General features: G+C 44.2%; 1 protein-coding gene across 2 annotated transcripts in view; it reads left to right on the top strand.

Annotated features, from left to right (window-relative positions):
* Positions 1-11,434, top strand: part of HPS4 (HPS4 biogenesis of lysosomal organelles complex 3 subunit 2) — a 67,261-nt gene extending 55,827 nt beyond the window's left edge. For both annotated transcript variants that reach the window (XM_073629366.1, XM_073629367.1), the window contains 3 exons: positions 4,203-4,335; positions 8,598-8,706; positions 11,082-11,434. In XM_073629366.1, coding sequence (XP_073485467.1) covers positions 4,203-4,335; positions 8,598-8,706; positions 11,082-11,253 — 414 coding nt within the window. In that variant the 3' untranslated portion in view covers positions 11,254-11,434. The remainder of the gene's footprint in view (positions 1-4,202; positions 4,336-8,597; positions 8,707-11,081) is intronic.
* The last annotated feature ends 11,860 nt before the right edge of the window (positions 11,435-23,294 follow it).

The following is a 23,294-nucleotide window of genomic DNA, read 5'->3' on the forward strand; positions in this document are numbered from 1 at the left end:
TGTACTCCCCCTAGCATGTATGATGCATATTCTTAGCCCCCAAGTGCATAACTTTACATTTCTCAACATTAAACCTCATCTGCCACATAGTTGCCCAAGTAGGCAGTGCATTGAGGTTGGCTTGTAAATTGGAGACATCCTGTAAGGACGTTATTCCGCTGCATAGCTTGGTGTCATCTGCAAAGACAGAAATGTTACTTTTGATCCCAGACCCCATATAATTTATAAAGATATTAAAAAGTAAGGGTCCCATTACTGAACCTTGGGGTACACCACTGATAACCTTAGACCATTCAGAGTAAGAATCATTAACCACTACTCTCTGAATTCTGTCTTTTAGCCAGTTTTCTATCCATTTACAAACTGATATTTCCAAGCCTGTAGACTTTACCTTACACATGAGCCACGTGTGGGGAACTGTGTCGAACGCTTTTGCAAAATCCAAGTATACCACGTCCACAGCCACCCCTCTGTCCAAGGTTTTACTTGCCTCTTCGTAAAAACAAATCAGGTTTGTCTGACAACTTCTGTCTTTCATGAATCCATGCTGTCCGTTGCTTAAAATGTTTTTTACCAGCAAGAACTCGTCTGTGGTGTTTTATTAAACGCTCCAGTATCTTCCCGACTATAGAAGTTAAACTAACAGGTCTATAGTTACCTGGTAAAGACTTTGATCCCTTTTTAAATATAGGCACCACGTTCGCCCTGCGCCAATCCAGTGGTACTATTCCCGTCATTAATGAGTCCCTAAAAATTAGATACAATGGCTTTGAAATTACAGAGCTCAATTCTTTTAGGATCCGTGGGTGGATGCCATCGGGTCCAGGTGCTTTATCCACCTTTATTCTGTCTAAATATTTCTGGACCATATCACTACCACCCCCATTATGGACATGAGCTCCCCCATGCTCTTTTGTATACACAGAGCTGAAGAAAGTATTTCATAAATTTGCCTTCTCTTTGTCCCCAGTCACCCACTCTAGATTATTTTGTAAAGGGCCTACATGCTCAGACCTGACCTTTTTACTAATAATATATTTGAAGAATTTTTGGGGGTTTGTCCTACTATCTTTTGGAATCTTTTGTTCGTTTTGAATTTTTGAAACCTTGATTTCCTTTTTACATATTCTGTTAAATTCTTTGTAACATTTAAACGACACCAGTGTTCCTTCATTTTTATATTTTTTTAAAAGCTCTTTTCTTATTGTTTATAGCTTCTTTAACTTTGGCCGTGAGCCACATAGGTTTTGTTTTTAGCCTTTTAAACTTCTTGCCCATGGGAATATACTTTGCAGTGAGGTCCCAAACAGTCTTTTTGAAGAATTCCCATATAGTATAATATCACTCAATGCCACATCCAGTTTACACATCTAGCACAACTAAAAAAGAGAAACATATATCAGACTTAACTGGCAAGACGAGGAGCACAGACGTTATATGATAAAATTCAAATTTTATTGCATTCAGGTTAAAAAACACACAATAAGATATTAAAAACAGCAATAGAGCAGTTGTTGCTACGCATTACAGATGCCAACTGCAAAATGTCCACTCATATATATAATAGGCATATTTGATCCCCTGCTGATTTTTTATGTTTGTCCACTGACAAAGAACTTATCAGTCTAATTTTAATGGGTAAGTTTATTTTAACAGTGAGAGATGGAATAACAACAAAAATATCCAGAAGAACGCATTTCAAAAAAGTTATAAAATGATTTGCATTTTAATGAGTGAAATAAGTATTTGATCCCCTAGCAATCAGCAAGATTTCTGGCTCTCAGGTGTCTTCTATACAGGTAACGAGGTGAGATTAAGAACACACTCAAAGGGAGTGCTCCTAATCTCAGCTTTTTACCTGTATAAAAGACACCTGTCCACAGAAGCAATCAGATTCCAATCTCTCCATCATAGCCATGACCAAAGAGCTGTCCAAGGATGTCAGGGACAAGATTGTAGACCCACACAAGGCTGGAATGGGCTACAAGACCATCACCAAGCAACTTGGTGAGAGAGTGACAACAGTTGGTGCGATTATTTGCAAATGGAAGAAACACAAAACTGTCAATCTCCCTCATTATGGGGCTCAATGCAACATCTCACCTCGTGGCGTTTCAATTATGATAATGGTGAGGAATCAGCCCAGAACTACACGGGAGAATCTTGTCAATGATCTCAAGGCAGCTGGGACTATAGTCACCAAAGAACAATTTGTAGCACACTACGCCATGAATGACTGAAATCCTGCAGCACCCACAAAGACCCCCTGCTCAAGAGAGCACATGTACAGGCCCTTCTGAAGTTTGCTAATGAACGTTGAAAGATTCAGAGAACTGGGTGAAAGTGTTGTGGTCAGATGAGACCAAAATCAAGCTCTTTGGCACCAACTCAACTCGCCGTGATTGGAGGAAGAGGAATGCTGCCTATGACCCCAAGAACACCATCCCCACCATCAAACATGGAGGTGGAAACATTATGCTTTGGGGGTGTTTTTCTGCTAAGGGGACAGGGCAACTTCACCGCATCATGGGTTGTGGATGGGTATTCCAGCATGACAATGACCTAAAACACCAGTCCCTTAGAAAATATGTGGAGGGAGCTGAAGGTTCGAGTTACCAAACGTCAGCCTCAAAACCTTAATGACTTAGAGAGGATCCGCAAAGAGGAGTTGGACAAAATCCCTCCTGAGATGTGTGCAAACCTGGTGACCAACTATGAGAAACATCTGACGTTCTGATTGCCAACAAGGGTTTTGCCCCCAAGTACTAAGTCATGTTTTGCGAAGGGGTCAAATACTTATTTCACTCGTTAAAACGCATATATCAATTTTATAACTTTTTTTTAAATGGGTTTTCTGGATTTTTTGTTGTTACTCTGTCTTTCACTGTTAAAGTAACCATACCATTAAAATTCTAGACTGATCATTTCTTTGTCAGTGGGCAAATGTACAAAATCAGCAGGGGATCAAATACTTTTTTTCTCTCACTGTGCTCAAAATGTTTCCCCTTTTAGCTTTTTCAGGACTCCTAAAGAAAACTGAATGGTGACTATACAAAACAAGACATTTATACATCATAATATCACTCAAATCAATCACCCGTCAGGGTGATTTACACTTGAGTGATTTTCAGCTTGTAGCTCTAAAACACTCATCAAGCCAAATCCCATTCATTTCCATGGCCCCTGTTCACAACTGAGCATTCTGTCACCTGAAGCAAAATGCCTGTCGCTTAAAAAAGTACATGAGCTTCTTTTTGGCAGATTACAAGCGTTTTTGGCCCCATAGACTTCAATAGAAATGCGTGACTTGATGGTTTTCTGAGCGTTTTGTCGTGCGTTTTCTGCTCAGACAGCGGCTCTCCACTCCTAATTTCCTCCCCCTCTTTGTCCCTCTAGTGCTTTCTATTGGCTAAACAAAAAGCCTGCAGCTGTAAAACGCTTGTAATACATTTCGGAAAATGCTCAAAAAACGCATGAAATTCGCTCTGCTCAGGTGTGAACAGAGCCTAACACTTGTGTGCATGGTGGGCGCATAGGATAATCACTGGGCGGGCACCGGAATCTCAAGATCAGTGTAAAAGGACCACAATGAAAATACGTATATATCCTCCTATGTATGTGTATGTATGAGTTATGTACCAAAAGTACAAAAAATATCAATACCAATGCAGATGATGTGCAATATCTAATTAGTCACCATAGGAAAAAAAACACATTTACAGGACTCAGTAGATAATGGTCAGACAATGCAAACAGTCTTTTTACGATACCTTACAGATTTTCATTTAAATAAAAACTGAAAACCAAAAGCTACTGAATAAGAAAACCTATAATGCTCCATGAAATCTGTTTCAGGGGTGAACCCAACATTTAATGTTTCATCAAAATTTGTGAACTTGGAAAAAATGGATTTCAAACCTCTCTAGTTTCCCATTAGGCCTACAAAAGTTTAAGCAGTTTAAGTGCATTAATCCTTTAAATAATTTATTGATGTAATAGTGTGCAAACATTTAGTGTGTTTTTATTTCTAGTAGAGTGAATATTGTGCTGTTAGTGTTCTTACAAGAACATAGGGCAAAATGTGTGCTTTTACAGTATATTCATAGTGAGACATTTGTTGGCATCAAATGATAATTTTGCTGAATGTAGCATGACAGACACATCTATATTAACCTCATCTCTGTCTTTCCTTTGGCCTACAGCATGACAGCACTTTGGCTTCTCTGAATGGCCTAGAAGTTCATCTGAAGGAGACTTTACCCCAGGACAATAACAATGTGGCAAAAACTACTTACAACTTTACCCACTATGATTCAATCCAGAATATTCTTACAGGTGCATAATGTGAACTGTATTGGTCAAATCTGTTTCAAGTATGCTTGCTACACAAAGAAAGTTGTTGTTTCTATTTTGTGAGCTGCCCTAAAACAGACATCAATAAATAGTTGGTGGGCTGCATTTTTGTATTAATGCCACTGCCTGTGATTGACTGTTCTTTGTCATTGGTAATCTAATGCCGCGTACACACAGGCGGTCTTTTCGACCAGACTGGTCCGACAGACTTGCGGACTTAAGACGGACTTCCGACTGACTTTCTAACGAACAGACTTGCCTATACACGATCACACCAAAGTCCGACGGATTCGTACGTGATGATGTACACCGGACTAAAAGTTGATAGCCAGTAGCCAATAGCTGCCCTAGCATCGGTTTTTGTCCGTCGGACTAGCATACAGACAAGCGGATTTCTGGGTCCGGCAGGGTTACGACGTAAAGATTTGTACTCTGTTTCTATAGAATATATCCTACCTAACAAGAAAGCCTCACACCTCTGAACTGCAGGCTTGACCTGCATTTCGCCCTGTTGAGGGTGATTTGTATTGGGGTAGAAGCCTGTATCCAGCAAGCAATAAATCCATCTTTCTAATAAACGCTTGATCTTCTGGAATGCAGCAGTGTGTGGCTTAGTTCCCTTTTGTTGTGGACATGGATGTGGCACAGTTCACTATAAGCCTTGGCACCCATGGTTGAATGTGAGCTTAGGGCAGCACTGACCATTATTAGAGCCAGCTATGCTGTAAAAAGCAGCATTGTTAATCACTCACAGTCATTGAATAGACAATGTTTTGGTCATAGCATGGACCTTTCTCAAGTTAGGCCTATGTGAGGGCATAAAGAACTCATTTTGTTCTGTGTATTTTTTTTTTTTCAGTTGACAGCTTGGTTTCCCACAATGATTGCAGACATGGCTCCTGAGCTTTGTTTCTGTTCCGAAACCACTGCACAAACTGAGCAAAATGCACCAAAATCTTCAATCCACTTTATAACTAGGATGGCTTGTAGTAATCCCCACCTGGGATCTATGATTGGTCCTTATTGGGTAAAATGCATCCAACTAGGAGATTGCTATAGGCCAACCTAGTAAAAAAAAAGTGGATTTTGGGCTGATTTCCGTGTATATAGTGATTGTGTAAGACTGTTCATTTTCTTGTCCATTGTGGGACACAAATATTCTTACACCTTCAGGCTATACTACTGCCAGCAGAAGTAGTAGACACTGACAAACAGGAAAACTGTAGGCCAGCCCAAGGTATAATTCTCACACTTGCAGCATGTTCCAATGTTTTGCTAGTATCCTAGGAGTATAGACCTTTTTTTTCAGTGACTTCTCTACACTGCTTTTAGTGTTTCCTACCAACACACTGCTATCACGCTTGGTCATCTGACTTTTGTACTGTATCACATCTGGAGCCCCACTGGACTGGAACTTGCAGGGTGATCCTGGAAGCGACTCTAGGGCACTGGGCTTTCCAGGCTGATGCTGGTTAAGTTAGCAGTGGAGCGCGCTCCAAGTCTAGAGCCGCTTCATTGCCTCTGCACGTGCCGTTTCTGAAGACTCATTAATGAAAAGGTAATTCGGGCAGATGCCAGGAGCTCTTTTTTTTATTTTGGTCAATGGGAACCATTATGTTCCAGTTTCCTTCCTACTTTAAAATGGAAGGTGTTAAGACCGTGGGACAGAGCACTGACATAGTTAATGGGTGGAGTGGCACACGAGCATTCTGTGCTCTTTCCCATCAAATGGTATTGAGGAAGCAGTTCCCTAATGTTTCTCCTGCTACATAGAGCCACATACAATATCGGGGGGGCCATGCCTCTGAGTTTGAGCCTGTACGTTGCCTAATGCACTGCATCTGCAATATTCCTGATGGTTGACATGGGGAACAGCCCTGCTGTACCAGAGGTCCACAACACATTCTCCACGAAAGGATCAGGGAATTCTTGCAGCAAGCAAGGTCTTTTAGGCAGGTCTTGAGATGCATGCAGTCATCAGTTCCTGTTTATATTGGGTCTGTTAGCAGTTTTAGATTTGACAGTGAATACAAAAATCAGTGGCTCCCGCTGCTGCCAAAAGCCAATCAGGAGTGTGAGTCCCTGGAGAGGCAAGGCTCTCGTGGACATTGCTGGATCGAGAGGGGGCTCAGGTATTGGGGGGGGGGGGGCTGCTGCACACCGAAGAAACCTTGTGGCTTTACAACCACTTTAAAGTCAATAACTCTACACCAAGTTACTATATGGACCATTTTATATGCGAATATAAATCACATTTATATTTAACATCTATATATGTTGATCATACCCCCTTCTCTTAAGAGAGAATAAATTCAGTTCCTCTAATCTTTCCTCATAGCTGAGCTTCTCCATGCCTCTTATCAGTTTGGTTGCCCTTCTCTGCACTTTCTCCAGTTCCCTGATATCCTTTTTGAGAACTGGTGCTCGCTTTGGAAACCGCCGCTTGGCATTGCATGCTATTATTAAGCTTATGATCTACCAGAACTCCCAGATCCTTCTCCACCATTGATTCCCCCAGTTGTACTCCCCCTAGTATGTATGATGCATGCATATTCTTAGCCACCAAGTGCATAACTTTATATTTATTGACATTAAACCTCATTTGCCACACAGTTGCCCATTTAAGCAGTGTATTGAGGTCAAGTTGTAAGTTGGAGACATCCTGTAAGGATATTATTCCACTGCATAGCTTGGTGTCCTCTGCAAAGACAGAAATGTTACTTTTAATCCCAGACCCTATATCGTTTATATAATTTATAAATATATTAAAAAGCAAGGGTCCCAACACTGAACTTTGGGGTATACCACTAACAACCCTAGACTATTCAAAAGTAATAATTATTACGTAGTAGCATTACCTTATACACATTAGCCGTGTGTGGGGAACTGTGTCAAACGCAGAATCCAAGTATAATTTGTCTACAGCCACCCCTCTGTCCAAGGTTTTACTTACCTCCTCATTAAAAGAAACTTCTGTCTTTCATGAATCCATGCTGACTGTTGCTTAAAATATTTTTTTCTAGCAAGAACTCATCTATGTGGTCTTTTATTAAACTATTATTATTATTATTATACAGGATTTATATAGCGCCGACAGTTTACGCAGCGCTTTACAACAACATTAGGGCAGACAGTACAAGTACAATACAATTCAATACAGGAGGAATCAGAGGGCCCTGCTCGTTAGAGCTTACAATCTAGGAGGGAGGGTCAAGTTATACAAAAGGGTAATAGCTGTGGGGGATGAGCTAATGGAGAAAATAATGCAGTTGTTAGATGGAGGCAGGATAGGCTTCTCTGAAGAGGAAAGTCTTCAGGGATCGCCTAAAAGTGGATAAATTTGGAGACAGTCTGACAGATTGGGGTAGGGAATTCCAGAGGATGGGTGAGGCTCGGGAGAAGTCCTGGAGGCGGATATGGGAGGAGGTGATGAGGGAGCTAGAGAGCAGGAGATCTTGGGAGGAACGGAGATGGCGTTTAGGTTGGTATTTTGAGACTAGGTTAGTAATGTAGCTGGGGGCACAGTTGTGGATGGCTTTGTAACTTATTGTTAGTATTTTGAATTTAATTCGTTGGGCGAGTGGTAGCCAATGGAGGGATTGGCAGAGAGGGGTAGCAGACACTGATCGGTTTGTAAGGTGGATGAGTCTGGCAGCAGCATTCATGATGGACTGAAGGGGGGATAGTCTATTTAAAGGTAAGCCAATTAAACTATAGAAGTTGTATGCCATCTGGTCCAGGTGCTTTATTCACCTTTATGCTGTCTAAATATTTCTGGACCATATAAATTTTGGGCCATTGTGGATCATTTGGAGCTGTGTCAATTGCAATCCAATTGTGGACATGAGCTCCCCCATGCTCCTTTGTATAAACATAGCTGAAGAAGGTATTTTATACATTTGCCTTCTCTTTGTCCCCAGTCACCCACTCCAGATTATTTTGCAAAAAGCCTACATGCTCAGACCTGACTTTTTAACTATTAATATATTTGAAGAATTCAAGTCTCAGTCGGTCCCTGCTAAACCAGCAGAGATTCGATCCATCTATGGCCAGCTTTGCAGTACATGCATTTTCTGACATTTTAAAGCTCTTTTCAAAACAATGGAAGCGTGTTAAAAAAAAAAAAAAAAAAAAAAAATCACAAACCATTTCAGTGCACAGCTACACATTGCATTGCTTTTTGGACAGGAACAAATTGTCATTATCTAAAGTAATAATGTGTCCTTCAATATCCTTTCTTATAGCTAATCTTCCATCTTCATCAAAAACTCAAGACCGCCAGTTTCTTCGAGCTGCCAACTTGATCCATGCTGACTTTAGTGCACATCCCTCTCTCCTGGAGGTTACCATAAGGTAAGAGTAATTTCTGCAACTGGAAATCTTGCAGAACTGGCGGTTCACATTATGCAGAGAACACGCTGAGGGATGTTTCAGGCTACTGCATTTTATGAATGAGATGTAAAATGTGAAGTAATTACTATATTGTCCTGCAGATAGCTGTATCCACTCTCCATTTTTAGTAGTCCCCTATGTGTGATAGAAAACTAGCACTGCTAATAACCCTGAGAACACCATCTGTATGATGAAGCATGGTGGTGGTACCATCACATTGTTGTGTCAATGCTTTCATTGTCAGGGACTGGAAAATGTGTCAGCATGAGGGCAAGGTAGAAGCCACATACAGGGCACTTGCACAGAAAATCTTTCTAATAATGTGCTGTAGCTTAGGATCTGCTAACAGTATAGTGAACCAAATAGAGTTTCTTAACACAAAGCGCTGTTCTTTCTCTGAATTTGTGGTTGGATTTTAAAGTGTTACAAAACGCACAACAGTAAAAATAAGTCTGTTCATGCCATACATCATGCCAGTTATACTCACTATGGAACAACCTCTAAGGCAGGTGTCCTCAAACTTTTTAAACAGGGGGCCAGTTCACTATCGGTCAGACTGTTAGAGGGCCGGACTATAGTTCGGACGCGCTGTGATAATAGTCCCGCCCTCCTCCTACCTAGACCAGCTTGTGGCTCATTCTATCTCAACACTCCAAATCAGTCAATCATATCTAAGGCACCCCAAAGTGGACCACCCTAACCACAGCACCCCAAAGAACCCCACACTAGCGGGATGCACAGGGGGAGGCAGTGGGCTGGAGGGGGGGCTGCAGAGTGGTCAGAAGGACAGTAGGATGCACAGGAGAACAGTGGGATGGAGAGGGGGACAGTGGGATGGAGAGGGGGACAGTGGGATGGAGAGGGGGACAGTGGGATGGAGAGGGGGACAGTGGGATGGAGAGGGGGACAGTGGGATGGACAGGGGGTCACTTACACATACGGACTTGCCTCTGACTGTCTCCCTGACATCTCGGTTCTCACTTCTTCCTAGTAGGCTGTTCCTGAAGCCTGCGCTCTCCCTGCTGGACTCCTCTTCCTCCTCGCTGTCCTGGGACAAGGCGAGCGTCCCCTCCGCACCTCCTATCTGCCATGCCAGTGAGAAGTGAATCCGCGGGGCTGCGCTGGAAACTACACTTCCCAGCGTGCAGCGCGGCACATGGAGCCCTCCATAGAGATGACTGGGGTGGGGGAGGTGGCTTGTGTAGCTTGTCAGAGGAGCGGACATTCTCCCTGCCGGAGCCGACCTGGCCCCGGCCCGAGCCAAGCAGATCCGCCCCCGTCCGTGCCGTTTATTAGTGTGGCTGTTTGTCCTGTCAGGAATCCGGCTCTGGGTGGGGTGGGCCGGATAAATGTCCTCGGCGGGCCGCATGTGGCCCGCGGGCCGTAGTTTGAGGACCCCTGCTCTAAGGGGTTAATCCTCTGCATTGTGTAAAAAGAATGTTTGATCCGGTCTTCTCTGATCCTCCCCTTCTTGCACAGTCCCCAAACCATCTGCTGATAGAACAGAACATTGGGGACAAGTTGCACATGCTCAGTTTGGTGTGTACTGCTGGAGATTTTTTTTTTTTTTTAATTGGGATAGTGCATGTGATTAGCATAGGGCCAATCAGCCAATCAGCACAGTCCGGACAGAGGATCTGCCTAATAGAACAGTCAGGGAAGAATGAAAACTCCTCCTACAAGCTTTATCCAGTGCTCTGCTGGACACTGATAGAAGTCACAAGACTGCTATATACTGCTAATGAGAAAAGGTATTTAGCAGTTTATATTTACTAAAACTATTGCATTTCCATGCTCTGTGTACTGTGGGAGACCAGATATATTGAATGCAGGGTCCTGGGTTTAGTAACACTTTAAGGAGACTGTTTAAGTTACAAGGTGTAGAAGCTTCTCAAACTCACCAAGGAAATGCAGGGAATATACCCCATGCGTAATGCTACAGAAGGCTGTCATACAATACATGGTGAGATACTGTGGACATGCTGCAGTAGTAGTTGAGACAGCGAGGACGTGTTGCATTATATAGTCAGACCCCTGGGACATGTTATTGGTAAAGATCACTGACATTACAGCCCATTTACCAGTCGGCTTTCCAATTCATGACCATTGGGTTCTGAGGGCTGCACAACAAGAATTTAAAGGCCGCAGGTTGGGCACTAGGGGTTTATACAGCACAAATTATTTCTGGAGTTCCTTTTATATTTTATAGGTTTTACTTTGTTACTCTTTCATGCTTTATTTGCAAATGTATAGTTTAAAAAAAAAAATAGTTATGGTAATATTGTGTTGCGTATCAGATATGTTATTTGTTTTCTTCTTTTTGATAACCTTTGCAGAAATGGTTCTTCCGCCGTGTATGGATGCCAGAGCAGTGTCCACGAGACTTACTTCCAGCAGCTGGCACCACCTTTCCGGAACTCTGGAGGTCCAGATTCCCAGGACAATGCTTTCATGCTACACAACAAAGCCAAGCAGAAGCTGCTGAAATATGGGCTTAACCTGCTGTAAAAGAATTATTCACAACAAAGCTATTCATTGTGTTTCAATTATGGGTTCCACACAATCTTACCAATATACCTTCTACATATTCCAAATATAAGCACTGTGAGAATTACACTGCAGTTAATGGACCATATACTAAGTCCTACATTGTAAATTTCTCTTCTTGATAAACCCGTTTCTGACTAAAGTCTTCTGCAATTGTTTTTCTTTCATCACACATTATAGTAATTATTCAATCCTATATATGTGCTACTGGTTTGTAAATGTCCAATAGTGACTGTTAGTGATGTTAAAAGCTAGGTTAAAAATTGGTTAAAGTAGAACTATAGGCAAAACTTTTTTTTTTTTTCATTTTGGATAGAGCAAGGAATAGTTATAACCCCAGTCAGATTTTTTTATTTATGAACAGGATAAGAGCACGACCATATACTATACTAATACATCACCAAGTCATATAAAATAACAATATATAAAGTCCATAAATTCCAGTGAACAAATAAATAAATATATAAAGTTTATGCGAATCCAAGTAGGTTTTTCCAGTGCAACTTCAACTTAATCGGATATGTAGTATAAAGTGCCAAGGCAAACATTAGTGCAAAATTCGTGCTCCCCTCTTTGTGCCCTCTCACTCACCAGAGATCCAGGACTCCCATATCACAAGTTTTATGCGCTTTGAGAGGGTGGCTGGGCTTTGTAGTCCCACTGGCTGTATCACTGCGGCTTGCATTGTCCTCACTGAGCCGTCAGCAATCCTGTTGAGAAGTGTGCAAACGTTATGAGGACTGCTGGGATCTGTGGTCCCACAGGCTGTAACTCCAGCTACAAAAGGTGTTGTCCTCAACGAACCTCCAGGGATGGGTACAAATGGCAAAAGAAGCTATATAGCGTAATTGTGTATATTTATTTTATGAAATCCAAAATTCCAGGTAATCCACTCATATTAAAACATTAAAAACAATGTAAAACCAGAACTGGAAGTAGCCGGCCGGAAATGATGTAGCCCCCTATGGTCACCTGACCGGTTTCCTCCCGATCCCTTTGAAAACGACCCGTGGGCAGGACAAAACCGGTCAGGTGACCACAGGTGGTGACATCATTTCCGGCCAGCTACTTCCGGTTCTGGTTTTACATTGTTTTTAATGTTTTAATATGAGTGGATTACCTGGAATTTTGGATTTCTTTCTCGAACATCACGGGACACAGAGCCACAGTAATTACTGATGGGTTATATAGGTATCACTGGTGATTGGACACTGGCACACCCTATCAGGAAGTTCAACCCCCTATATAATCCCTCCCCCTTGCAGGGATACCTCAGTTTTTACGCCAGTGTCTTAGGTGATGGATGTGTAAAGATGTCCTGTGCTGAGCTCCAAAGGGAATATCCTAAGATCCTATACTGGGGCAAGCCAGGCGAACCGGATCCATTCAAAGTGTCTTTTCATGGCCGAATTGAATGGTACCCGGGCCTCGTGTCCGAAGAAACAAGGTTTTACCCGTAATGCTTCTCTTTTTAGAGAGCTGGACCCCGCAGATCAGAAAATGGCTTTAAACTTCCTAATTTCTGGCGAGGTGCTTTACGGTCCCAGAACTGTTGGATCCCCCTACTGATGGGGGCCCCAGTCTCTGACGGTTTTTTCAAACGGAGCCCACCGTGAGAGGTGAAGATTGGGTCTGTGTAAACAGCACCCTGCGGCTGGATAAGGTAAGAGGAGATTCCACAGAATTTTTGAGTTCTAGTGGCTTTTCTCCTTTAAGGTAAATGCATGCTATGCCTATTGTGACCACCGGGGGCTGCCAAGAGCACAAACCTACACATGCTGAATGTCTGTCTCAGGTGTTGTAATCGCTGTGTATGTCCCAGCGTATCAAGCAGGCTGCAAGCAGGTAAGGTGGATGGGGGGATTTCTCATGTTTGAATGTTCCCCCCCAGGCTAGAGAGGGGCCACAGAGGTCTAGAAAGTGGTTATACCACCCGGGCTCTGTGGCCTAATGGCCACCATCTCTGAAGATAGCCGTTCAGGCAAATCTTGTTACCAGTCTCCCTCCTTCCCCCCCCCCTATCCCCAGCCTTTTCTCCAGAGCATGACAGGAGAGTCGGCAGTGTGGGAAGCGCTCGTTTTTTTCAAAACTCGAGGGGGGGGGGGGCGGTAGAGGAGGGGGCGGGATGTCAGCACAGAGTGTTTAGACTCCCACTCAGGCCAGCTGCAGGCTATTAAAGGCACTCTGTACAGGTGCACTCAGCCTTCTGAGAGACACAGAGCTGACGGTCGCATGTAAGGTGGGACACAGGCATTCTCCTAGGCAGCATTTACTGAAGTAACACCAGACTGAGCATTGGGTAGCAAGGCTTTTAGCCCGACTACATCGCTCAGCGGACAGTGTTCATTTGTATACCTAACACCTTGTTGCTTTGCACTATGGGTAGAAGAGGTTCAAGCACCCCAGGAACCAGAGACACTAGGGGATCTCGTTCAGGTTCTGAGGGCCCCCTGTCGGCAGCATCCTTCCCCCCTAAAGATGGGCCAGGGACGGCTAGCCAGGGAGAGCCATTGGGGTCAGGGGCTACACCTGCTTCTGGCACTTCAGCCCCTGTATATATTACACAAGAGGTTTTTTCCTCAACCATTAATGGTCTAGAGGAAAGATTAATGGCCGTGATTACGTCTTCACTCAGTGGAAGAAAACGCACTAGGCTTTCCTCTGTTCCCCAAGACCCTCAGACAGAGGAGCTCTGGGATAAAGGAGATGAATCCCTTTCAGAGGATCGGGATGGGATGGATGATTCCTCTTCGGAGGATTCAGGTGGAGAGGGACCCTCTGCGACTTCCCAAGAGGAGAAAGTCTTAGTGCAGATCCTCACTGGATTGGTCCGCTCCACATTTAAGTTGCCCATACCTGAAACTGCTAAAGAATCCTCTTCTGCTTTGGGGTCACTGAAACCTTTCCAAGCAGCACATGCTTTTCCTGTTCATACTTTACTTGAAAAGCTTATTTATTCTGAGTGGGATCACCCAGACAAACGTTTTTTTCCGCCGAGAAAGTTTTCAACACTTTATCCGATGGAAGAAAAGTTTATTAAAATGTGGGGAATTCCGGCTATTGATGCCGCCATTTCCTCAATAAATAATAGCCTGACTTGTCCTGTAGACAATGCTCAGATGCTCAGGGATCCTGTAGATAAAAGGATGGAATCCCTATTGAAGGATGTTTTCTCCTTAGCAGGATCAGTGGCCCAACCTGCAATAGCAGCGATTGGAGTCTGTCAATACTTAAGAGACCATGTTAAGCAGGTCATCAAAGTATTACCTGAACAGCAGGCCCAGGGGTTTGCTAACCTTCCAGCGGCCTTATGCTTTGTGGTTGACGCCATTAGAGATTCTATCGTGCAAACCTCCCGTCTTTCACTGGGGTTGGTGCATATACGTAGAATCCTATGGTTGAAAAATTGGTCAGCCGAAGCACCATGTAAGAAGCTACTGGCTGGGTATCCATTTCGTGGTGCAAGGTTGTTTGGAGAGGACTTGGATAACTATATCAAGAGAATCTCTTGTGGGAAAAGCACTCTCTTACCTGTCAAGAAGAAGAGTAAGCGTCCCTCTTTCAAACGGACTCTTTCCCCAGCGCCGGGGGCTTCAGCCTCCAGGCAGTCTCGACGGCCGCCTCCATCGGGGTCCAGAGACAAGAGTCAACCCCAGGGACAAAAGAAGTCCTGGGGAAAGAAGCCTACTAGGCAAAACACTAAGACCTCTGCATGAGGGGGCGCCCCCGCTCACTCGAGTGGGGGGAAGACTGCGACAATTCTCAGAGGTCTGGCAGGAGGACTTCCAGGACAGATGGGTAGTCTCCACGGTAACCTTAGGGTACAAGCTGGAGTTTCAGGAATTCCCTTCTCCTCGGTTCCTCAGATCAAATGTTCCCAGAGACCCAGAGAAGAAGCAGTCGCTCCTTCTAGCGTTAGAGCGACTTTTGTCGCAGGAGGTCATTATGATAGTTCCCGCAAAGGACCAGGGATTGGGCTTCTGTTCCAACCTTTTTACGGTCCAAAAGCCAAATGGGGATGTCAGGCCCATTTTGGACTTAAGGGATCTGAACCGATTCCTAAGGATTCAATCCTTCCGCATGGAATCAATTCGAACAGTAGTTCCCACCCTGCAGGGAGGAGAATTTCTGGCATCAATAGACATCAGAGATGCATATCTGCATGTGCCCATTTTTCCTGCTCATCAGAAGTTTCTGCGCTTCGAGGTAGGAGGGCGCCATTTCCAGTTTATGGCTCTGCCCTTTGGGATAGCCACTGCACCTCGAGTGTTCACAAAGATCTTGGCTCCTCCTCTGGCCAGATTAAGGGCTCAGGGTATAGCTGTCATAGCATACCTAGACGACCTGCTCTTGATAGACCGGTCGGTAGCCTCTTTGAATGGAAACTTGAGGACCACGGTCAGGTATCTAGAACACCTGGGTTGGATCCTCAACTTAGAAAAGTCTTTCCTAAAACCAGTAAGAAGACTGGAATATTTAGGTCTGATTATACATACAAGCCAGGAGAAAATATTTCTACCCCAGGCAAAGATCACTGCTTTGAGAGAGCTGATTCTGACAGTAAGGACCAAGAAGGGTCCCTCAGTCCGCCTTTGTATGAGGCTACTAGGGAAGATGGTGTCTTCATTCGAAGCAGTTCCCTATGCTCAGTTTCACTCAAGAATGCTGCAACACAGTATTCTGTCGACCTGGAACAAGAAGGTTCAGGCATTAGACTTTCCGATGCACCTGTCGCATGCGGTGCGTCAGAGCCTCAATTGGTGGCTCATACCCGAAAACCTGCAGAAGGGGAAATCCTTTCTACCGGTTACCTGGACGGTGGTAACAACAGATGCCAGTCTGTCAGGTTGGGGAGCAGTTCTGGAACAGGCTGCGGTCCAAGGGGTATGGTCCAAGACAGAGAGGACCTTACCCATCAACATTCTGGAGATCCGGGCGATACATCTAGCTCTAAAGGCCTGGACTATCAGGCTACAGGGTTGTCCGGTCAGGATCCAGTCCGACAATGCCACAGCAGTGGCTTATGTCAATCATCAGGGAGGCACCCGGAGCCGAGCTGCTCAAAAAGAGGTGAACCAGATCTTAGTCTGGGCAGAGATGCATGTGCCATGCATATCGGTAGTTTTCATCCCGGGAATAGAGAATTGGCAGGCGGACTATCTAAGTCGCCAGCAGTTACTTCCAGGGGAATGGTCTCTGCATCCCGACGTCTTTTGGGCCATATGCCAAAGATGGGGGGTTCCAGATGTAGATCTCTTTGCATCCCGATTCAACAAAAAGATAGACAGATTTGTGGCAAGGACAAAAGATCCTCTTGCATGCGGGACGGATGCGTTGGTGATTCCGTGGCATCGGTTCTCACTGATTTACGCATTCCCGCCTATTCTGCTACTACCACGACTCCTTCGCAGGATCAGGCAGGAAAGGAAGTCGGTACTTCTGGTGGCCCCCGCTTGGCCCAGAAGGACTTGGTATGCAGAAATAGTAAGGATGACGGTGGGTTCCCCGTGGACCCTACCGGTACGCCCAGACCTGTTATCTCAAGGTCCAGTGTTCCATCCTGCCTTACAAACGATAAATTTGACGGTTTGGCTATTGAGACCCACGTTCTGAAGAGTCGTGGGCTCTCAGGTCCTGTCATATCTACCTTGATTAATGCAAGGAAGCCAGCTTCCAGGATGATTTATCATAGAGTCTGGAAAGCTTATATAACCTGGTGTGAATCCAGAGGTTGGCATCCCAGGAAATATGTCATAGGTAGAATCCTTGATTTTCTACAGATGGGATTAGAGATGAAGCTGGCCTTGAGTACCATCAAGGGCCAGGTCTCTGCTTTATCAGTATTATTTCAGCGGCCACTTGCTTCGCATTCTTTGGTCCGAAACTTTATGCAGGGGGTGATGCGTCTTAATCCTCCGGTTAAAGCGCCCCTAAACCCCTGGGACTTGAATTTGGTCCTGGCTGTGTTACAGAAACGGCCTTTTGAACCAATAAGTCAGATTCCTTTGGTCTTGTTGACAAGGAAATTAATTTTTCTGGTGGCCATCTCTTCTGCTAGAAGAGTATCAGAATTAGCAGCCCTTTCCTGTAAGGAGCCTTATTTGATTATACACAAGGATAGAGTGGTACTACGCCCTCATCCTAGTTTTTTACCGAAGGTGGTTTCTGATTTTCATTTAAACCAAGACATTGTTCTACCTTCCTTTTTTCCAGATCCCTGTTCTCCGGAAGAGAGATCTCTACATTCGTTGGATGTAGTAAGAGCAGTTAAGGCCTATCTAGGGGCAACTACTCAGATCCGCAAGACGGATGTTTTGTTTGTGCTGCCAGAGGGTCCCAATAGAGGACAGGCAGCGTCAAAAGCTACCATTTCTAAATGGATTCGACAGTTGATCATTCAAGCTTACGGTTTGAAACAGAAGATTCCTCCGTTTCAGATCAGGGCACATTCCACAAGGGCTATTGGTGCTTCTTGGGCAGTGCATCACCGGGCCTCTATGGCTCAAATCTGCAAGGCCGCAACCTGGTCTTCAGTTCATACATTCACCAGATTCTATCAGGTGGATGTGAGAAGGCATGAGGATATCGCCTTTGGGCGTAGTGTGCTGCAGGCAGCAGTACAGGGTCCTCAGGTCTGATTGCACCCTACTTGGTCGTGGTTCCCCCCCCTCAGGTAGCATTGCTCTGGGACATCCCATCAGTAATTACTGTGGCTCTGTGTCCCGTGATGTTCGAGAAAGAAAATAGGATTTTTTTTTATTATATTCTTACCTGTAAAATCCTTTTCTTTCGAAGGACATCACGGGACACAGAGGTCCCACCCCTCTTCTAATACACTATATTGCTTGGCTACAAAACTGAGGTATCCCTGCAAGGGGGAGGGATTATATAGGGGGTTGAACTTCCTGATAGGGTGTGCCAGTGTCCAATCACCAGTGATACCTATATAACCCATCAGTAATTACTGTGGCTCTGTGTCCCGTGATGTCCTTCGAAAGAAAAGGATTTTACAGGTAAGCTGTTTTAAAAAATCCTATTTTTATACAATGTACAGAATTGCGCTATATAGCTTCTTTTGCCATTTGTACCCATCCCTGGAGATTCGTTGAGGACAACACCTTTTGTAGCTGGAGTTACAGCCTGTGGGACCACAGGGCCCAGCAGTCCTCATAACATTTGCACACTTCTCAACGGGATTCCAAGATTTCTGATGGCTCAGTGAGGACAATGCAAGCCGCAGTGACACAGCCAGTGGGACTACTAAGCCCAGCCACCCTCTCAAAGCGCATCCGACTTTTGTTATGGGAGTCCTGGATCTCTGGTGAGTGAGAGGGCACACAGAGGGGAGCACAAATTTCTGCACTGATGTTTGTCTTGGCACTTTATACTGCACCTCCCATTAAGTTGAAGTTGCACTGGAAAAACCTACTTGGATTGAAATTTATATGTTTATTTGTTCACTGGAATTTTTTGGACATTATATATTATTTTATGTTTGATATGAGTTTTTATGATTTATTTGGTGATGTATTAGTATAGTATATGGTAGCGCTCTTATCCTGTTGACATTTTTAAAGGCACATGCACTTTGAGAGCAACAACCTTGAATGTTAGTAATCCCTTCTATTTATATTTAATTTTATTCTTATCACCAATTATTATTTTTTAATCACTTGTTTAGCACAGGAATTCACAGTGTTATACACTATTTAGTTAGTTTTTTTTATTTGCCATCTGTGTCCCATTGGGGAAATTTTCACTCACTTCCTATCCCATAGCCAAACAGGAAGTGGGAGGAAATCCCTGCAAATTAGGGGATTCCTTGAGGACCCCCAGTTCACCAGAACTAGTGTCCCCATTGGAAGATTTCCCCTCTATTTACTTTTTTGGGGACAACCCAAAATTTGGGATTTTCTTTTACTTGCACTTTCAAAGATAATGGTAAACAGAACAAATAGAGGGGGGAATCTCCTTAACCAGGGCGCAGACAGCAATAAAAACTGTCAGGGGGTCTAATTCATCCCCACTCTATCCAAAACTAAAAAAAAATGTTTTACCTTTTAGTTTAGTTATACTTTCAAGTGCAACTTAATTAAGTCCTAGATCTCTTCAGGCTGGCCCCTTTTGCAGGTATAGCTATGTAAAACATTAAAAATAGGTGCCCATCCCCACCAGGAGGAGACAGTGATTATCGCTAGCGGCTGTAGCAGCGGCTTGCGATAATCGCAAGCGAATCTGGCAGGCTGGCTGTACCCAAATTGATCGAGCAATCATTCAGCCTGCCCATTATTGGTTTGTATCTCTTCTGAACCGCCCGAGATTCGAACTGTGCATGGCTGGCCTTAGCTCCTAGTGGTGTTTCAACAACCTTTAAGAAGTGCTGAAGCCTGCTAGTACCTTCTTTAAAGTGATTGCAAAGGCTGATGGTTTTTTACCTTCATGCATTCTTCTTTTTTTTTTTTTTGTTTTTTTTTAAGTATACACTATAGTATAACAGACTACATAGTATAGGACGATGATGAAGTGAACATGTGCGAGAGCCAACCATTTTGCCTGACATTCTTTGAACCATTAAAATTCGGTCTAAGGCCTCTTTCACACGGACGATCCGTTCACGTCCGCCTGTCAGTTTTGTAGGCGGACCTGAACGGACGCTCCATAGGCCTCTATGGAGCGTCGGATGTCAGCGGTGACATGTCCGCTGACATCCAACCCGCTCCGATCCGAAAAAGTGTGACGGAGGAAAAACCTACTTTTCCATCCGTCATCGGATCGGGTGACGATGGACTCTACGGTCCGTCGTCATCCGATCCCCCATTGGGGAGAGCGGCGCTCTGACAGGTCCGTAGCTGCACAGTGTGCAGCCACGGACCTGTCATCTGCCTGCTCAGCGGGGATCGATGGAGCGATCCCCCGCTGAGCAGAGCGGGCTCCGTACACGGACACGTCCGTGTGAAGGAGCCTTAAGTGTGTTCGTTCGAGCACTAATACACTGCCCAACAAGAATTATCTTGCCTTTGTGCTGTGTGTGAGTAAAGAGATGAGCTCAGTCGTGTTATTTGGATATACCGTATTTATTGGTGTATAACACGCACCTTCACTTTAAGAGGGAAGTTTCTGGAAAAAACTTAAATTTTAAATAAAGAACTGTAAATCAAAATAAGGGTCGTGCCCATCTGCAAACCCCCAATCACCATGAATGTAGCACCCCCCATTGCCAGGAATGCACTCGCCATTGCCAGAAATGCACTCACCATTGCAAGAAATGCAGCACCCGCCATTGTCAGGAATGCAGCACTGACCATTGCCAGGAATGCACTCATCATTGCCATCAGTGCAGCCTTGGAGGGGGCAGGACGAGCGCCAAGATATCCTACAGGAGAATCTCCTGTTTACACAGAAGCCTCTTTAAGTGAAAGTTCCGCCTCCTTTGATGGACAAAACAGTCGTCCAATGGCAGCGTCGGAGACGGGACTTCCTATTACAGAAGCTGCCGTGTAAACAGGAAATATTCCTCCTGTGTGCATGGCACTCGTCCCGCCTCCTCCTTCCGTGGCAGCCAGACTATATATCTTTTGTGGCCCAGGTGCTGGGAGATCGTCGGGGGCCCACAAAAGATCTATATGTTTAGATAACCAGGTGGGCCATTCAAAACTGGACCGCGGGCTGCGATTGGCCCGCGGGCCGGACTTTGGACATGCCTGGTATAGAATAACAGACCTGGGACACCTTTGGGCTCTATAAGGAGAATAGTAATGCAGTGCACATAGTGTCCCCTCGCCCTCCCGTCAGGCCCTGTTTCCGAGCTACATTCATGTCTGGAAAAATGTGTCTGGGTTTCAGGAAGACTAAAACCCGGACACATGATTCAAAACCCATACTGTCTGGGTGAATTCTGGACAGGGAACAACCCTCCTGAGGGCATGTAGTGGCAGAAAAGAAATACTGTGTGGGATAGCTCTGGAGTGAAGGCGCATATTGCAGCAAAACTTTTTTTGTTTGTTTTTTTATCTATGTAAGGTGTTCATGGGTATTCAATTTTATTTCTGACCTGGAGTTTTGCTTAAAATAAAGTAGCAATAATGGCAAGTTTATCTTGCACTGTGATTCAGCAATACTTTGTGCAGGATAAGATGCCAGCAGTCTATTAGAAGTAGCATAACAGAATAAATACAAGGAAGACACTGATCAAATTTTGGATATGTTTCAAACCTAACAGATGTCTTTTATCAAGGGAAAAGTGCCTTATGCCATCTGCTACTCACATGCTATGTTGCTGTTACTTAATAAATGAACCCTGAAGTTTGTCAAGTAAGTTGATGACCGAACCCTGAAGTTTGTCAAGTAAGTTGATGACCGAACCCTGAAGTTTGTCAAGTAAGTTGATGACCTACAGAATGAGGGGAGTTTCTTCCCCTGTTTGTGTGGAGCACCAATCTTCCTCCATCCTACGTTTACAACTATGCATCTTTTAGTGCGTTTTGAAGTTTGCAGAAACTAGGGTTGCACCAATACCACTTTTTTAAGACCGAGTACAAGTACTGATACTTTTTTTTCCAAGTACAATACTTTTTTTTTTTTTTTTATGTTGTGTGACAGTGACACTAATATGCAGCACTGATAGGTGGCACTGATGAGGCGTGGACTGTCAGTAGTTTTTTATTTTATTTTTTTCACAATTTTATTTTTTACAATTATTTTTTATTTATTTTTTTTTTTTATTTATATTTTTTTTTTATAATTTATATATTTGTTCGTTATTTTTTTACAATGCTTTATTTTTGGGGGAGGGAGTAGATGGTGTCAGTGTTTTTCTTTTTACTATTTTTATAATTTCACCTTCTATTTATTTATGAATTATAATTTTTTATTTTTTTTTAGCAGCCCTGTTGGGGGGAGGGGCTTTGGTGAGATTTCAGGGGTTTAAACAGCTCCCTTTGAGACAGGGAAAGGGAGTGAGGACACAGATGCCCCGGTCCCTTTCTTTGCAGCCTCAGCTGCACTGAAAATGAATGGACAGGAGACAGCGGCTCCTCTCCATTCATAAGCTGAAGCATTGTAAACACAGGTTACGATGTTTCAGTTATGAATGGACAGAGTCCGTGATCATGGACTCTGTTCATTTAGAAAAGGAAGGAGCCGGTGACAGATTTACCGGATCCTTCTTTCGCTCTCCATCCTGACAGATCTGGGACTAGGGGAACTGGAGGAGGACAACAGAGAAAGGGAGTAGGACCCGGGGACCAAGAGAGAGGGAGGAGGACACGGGGCAGTCGGGGGTGATCTGTGCGGCTGTGGGGGCAGTTAAAAGCACCTATCTCCCTGTGTAACTCTCAATAAACCACCTGACAGCCACGGGAGGGAGAGGAGGAGAAGCGGCTGTCAGAAAAGCTATACAAGGAGATAGGTGCTTTTAACTGCCCCCACCGCTGCACCAATCACCTGTGAGGTTGCCCGGTCCCCCTGCTGAGCTTGAGGATGCCTGGCCCGATACAACAGGTATCAGATTAGGCATCGGAGCATTTGCACAAGTACAGATACTAATCCAAATGCTAGTATTGGTGAATCCCTAGCAGAAACACACTACAGTCCATTGAACATGGTTTCCCATGGAACACGTTCACATCTATGCGTTTTGCAGCCGAAGTGTTTTTGGAAAAAGTCAGTGACTTTTTTTTCTTGCGTTTTGCATCTAATAGACTTCAATGTAATCGTACAAGAAATGTAAGTGTTGTGTTTGTGATGCAATTATTGATGTGTTTTTAAGTTTTCCTTTTAAACACTGTATATAGCTGATTGCTAAGGAGCAGGTCGGGAAGCCGGCCGCTGTGTCCTTAACAACCGATGAGTCATCAGCTGTCAGCGGGCTTCCCTGCTGACAGCTTGAATGTAAAGAAAAAATGGCATGGGGTTCCCCCCAAAATCTATACAAAACCCTTATTCAAGCTTGCAGCCCAGCAGGTCAGGAAAGGGCCTGGCAGGTTAATAGGGACAAGGGCCTG

The sequence above is a fragment of the Aquarana catesbeiana genome, linkage group LG01 (genome assembly GCF_042186555.1).
Source record: "Aquarana catesbeiana isolate 2022-GZ linkage group LG01, ASM4218655v1, whole genome shotgun sequence".
Lineage (NCBI taxonomy): Eukaryota > Metazoa > Chordata > Amphibia > Anura > Ranidae > Aquarana > Aquarana catesbeiana.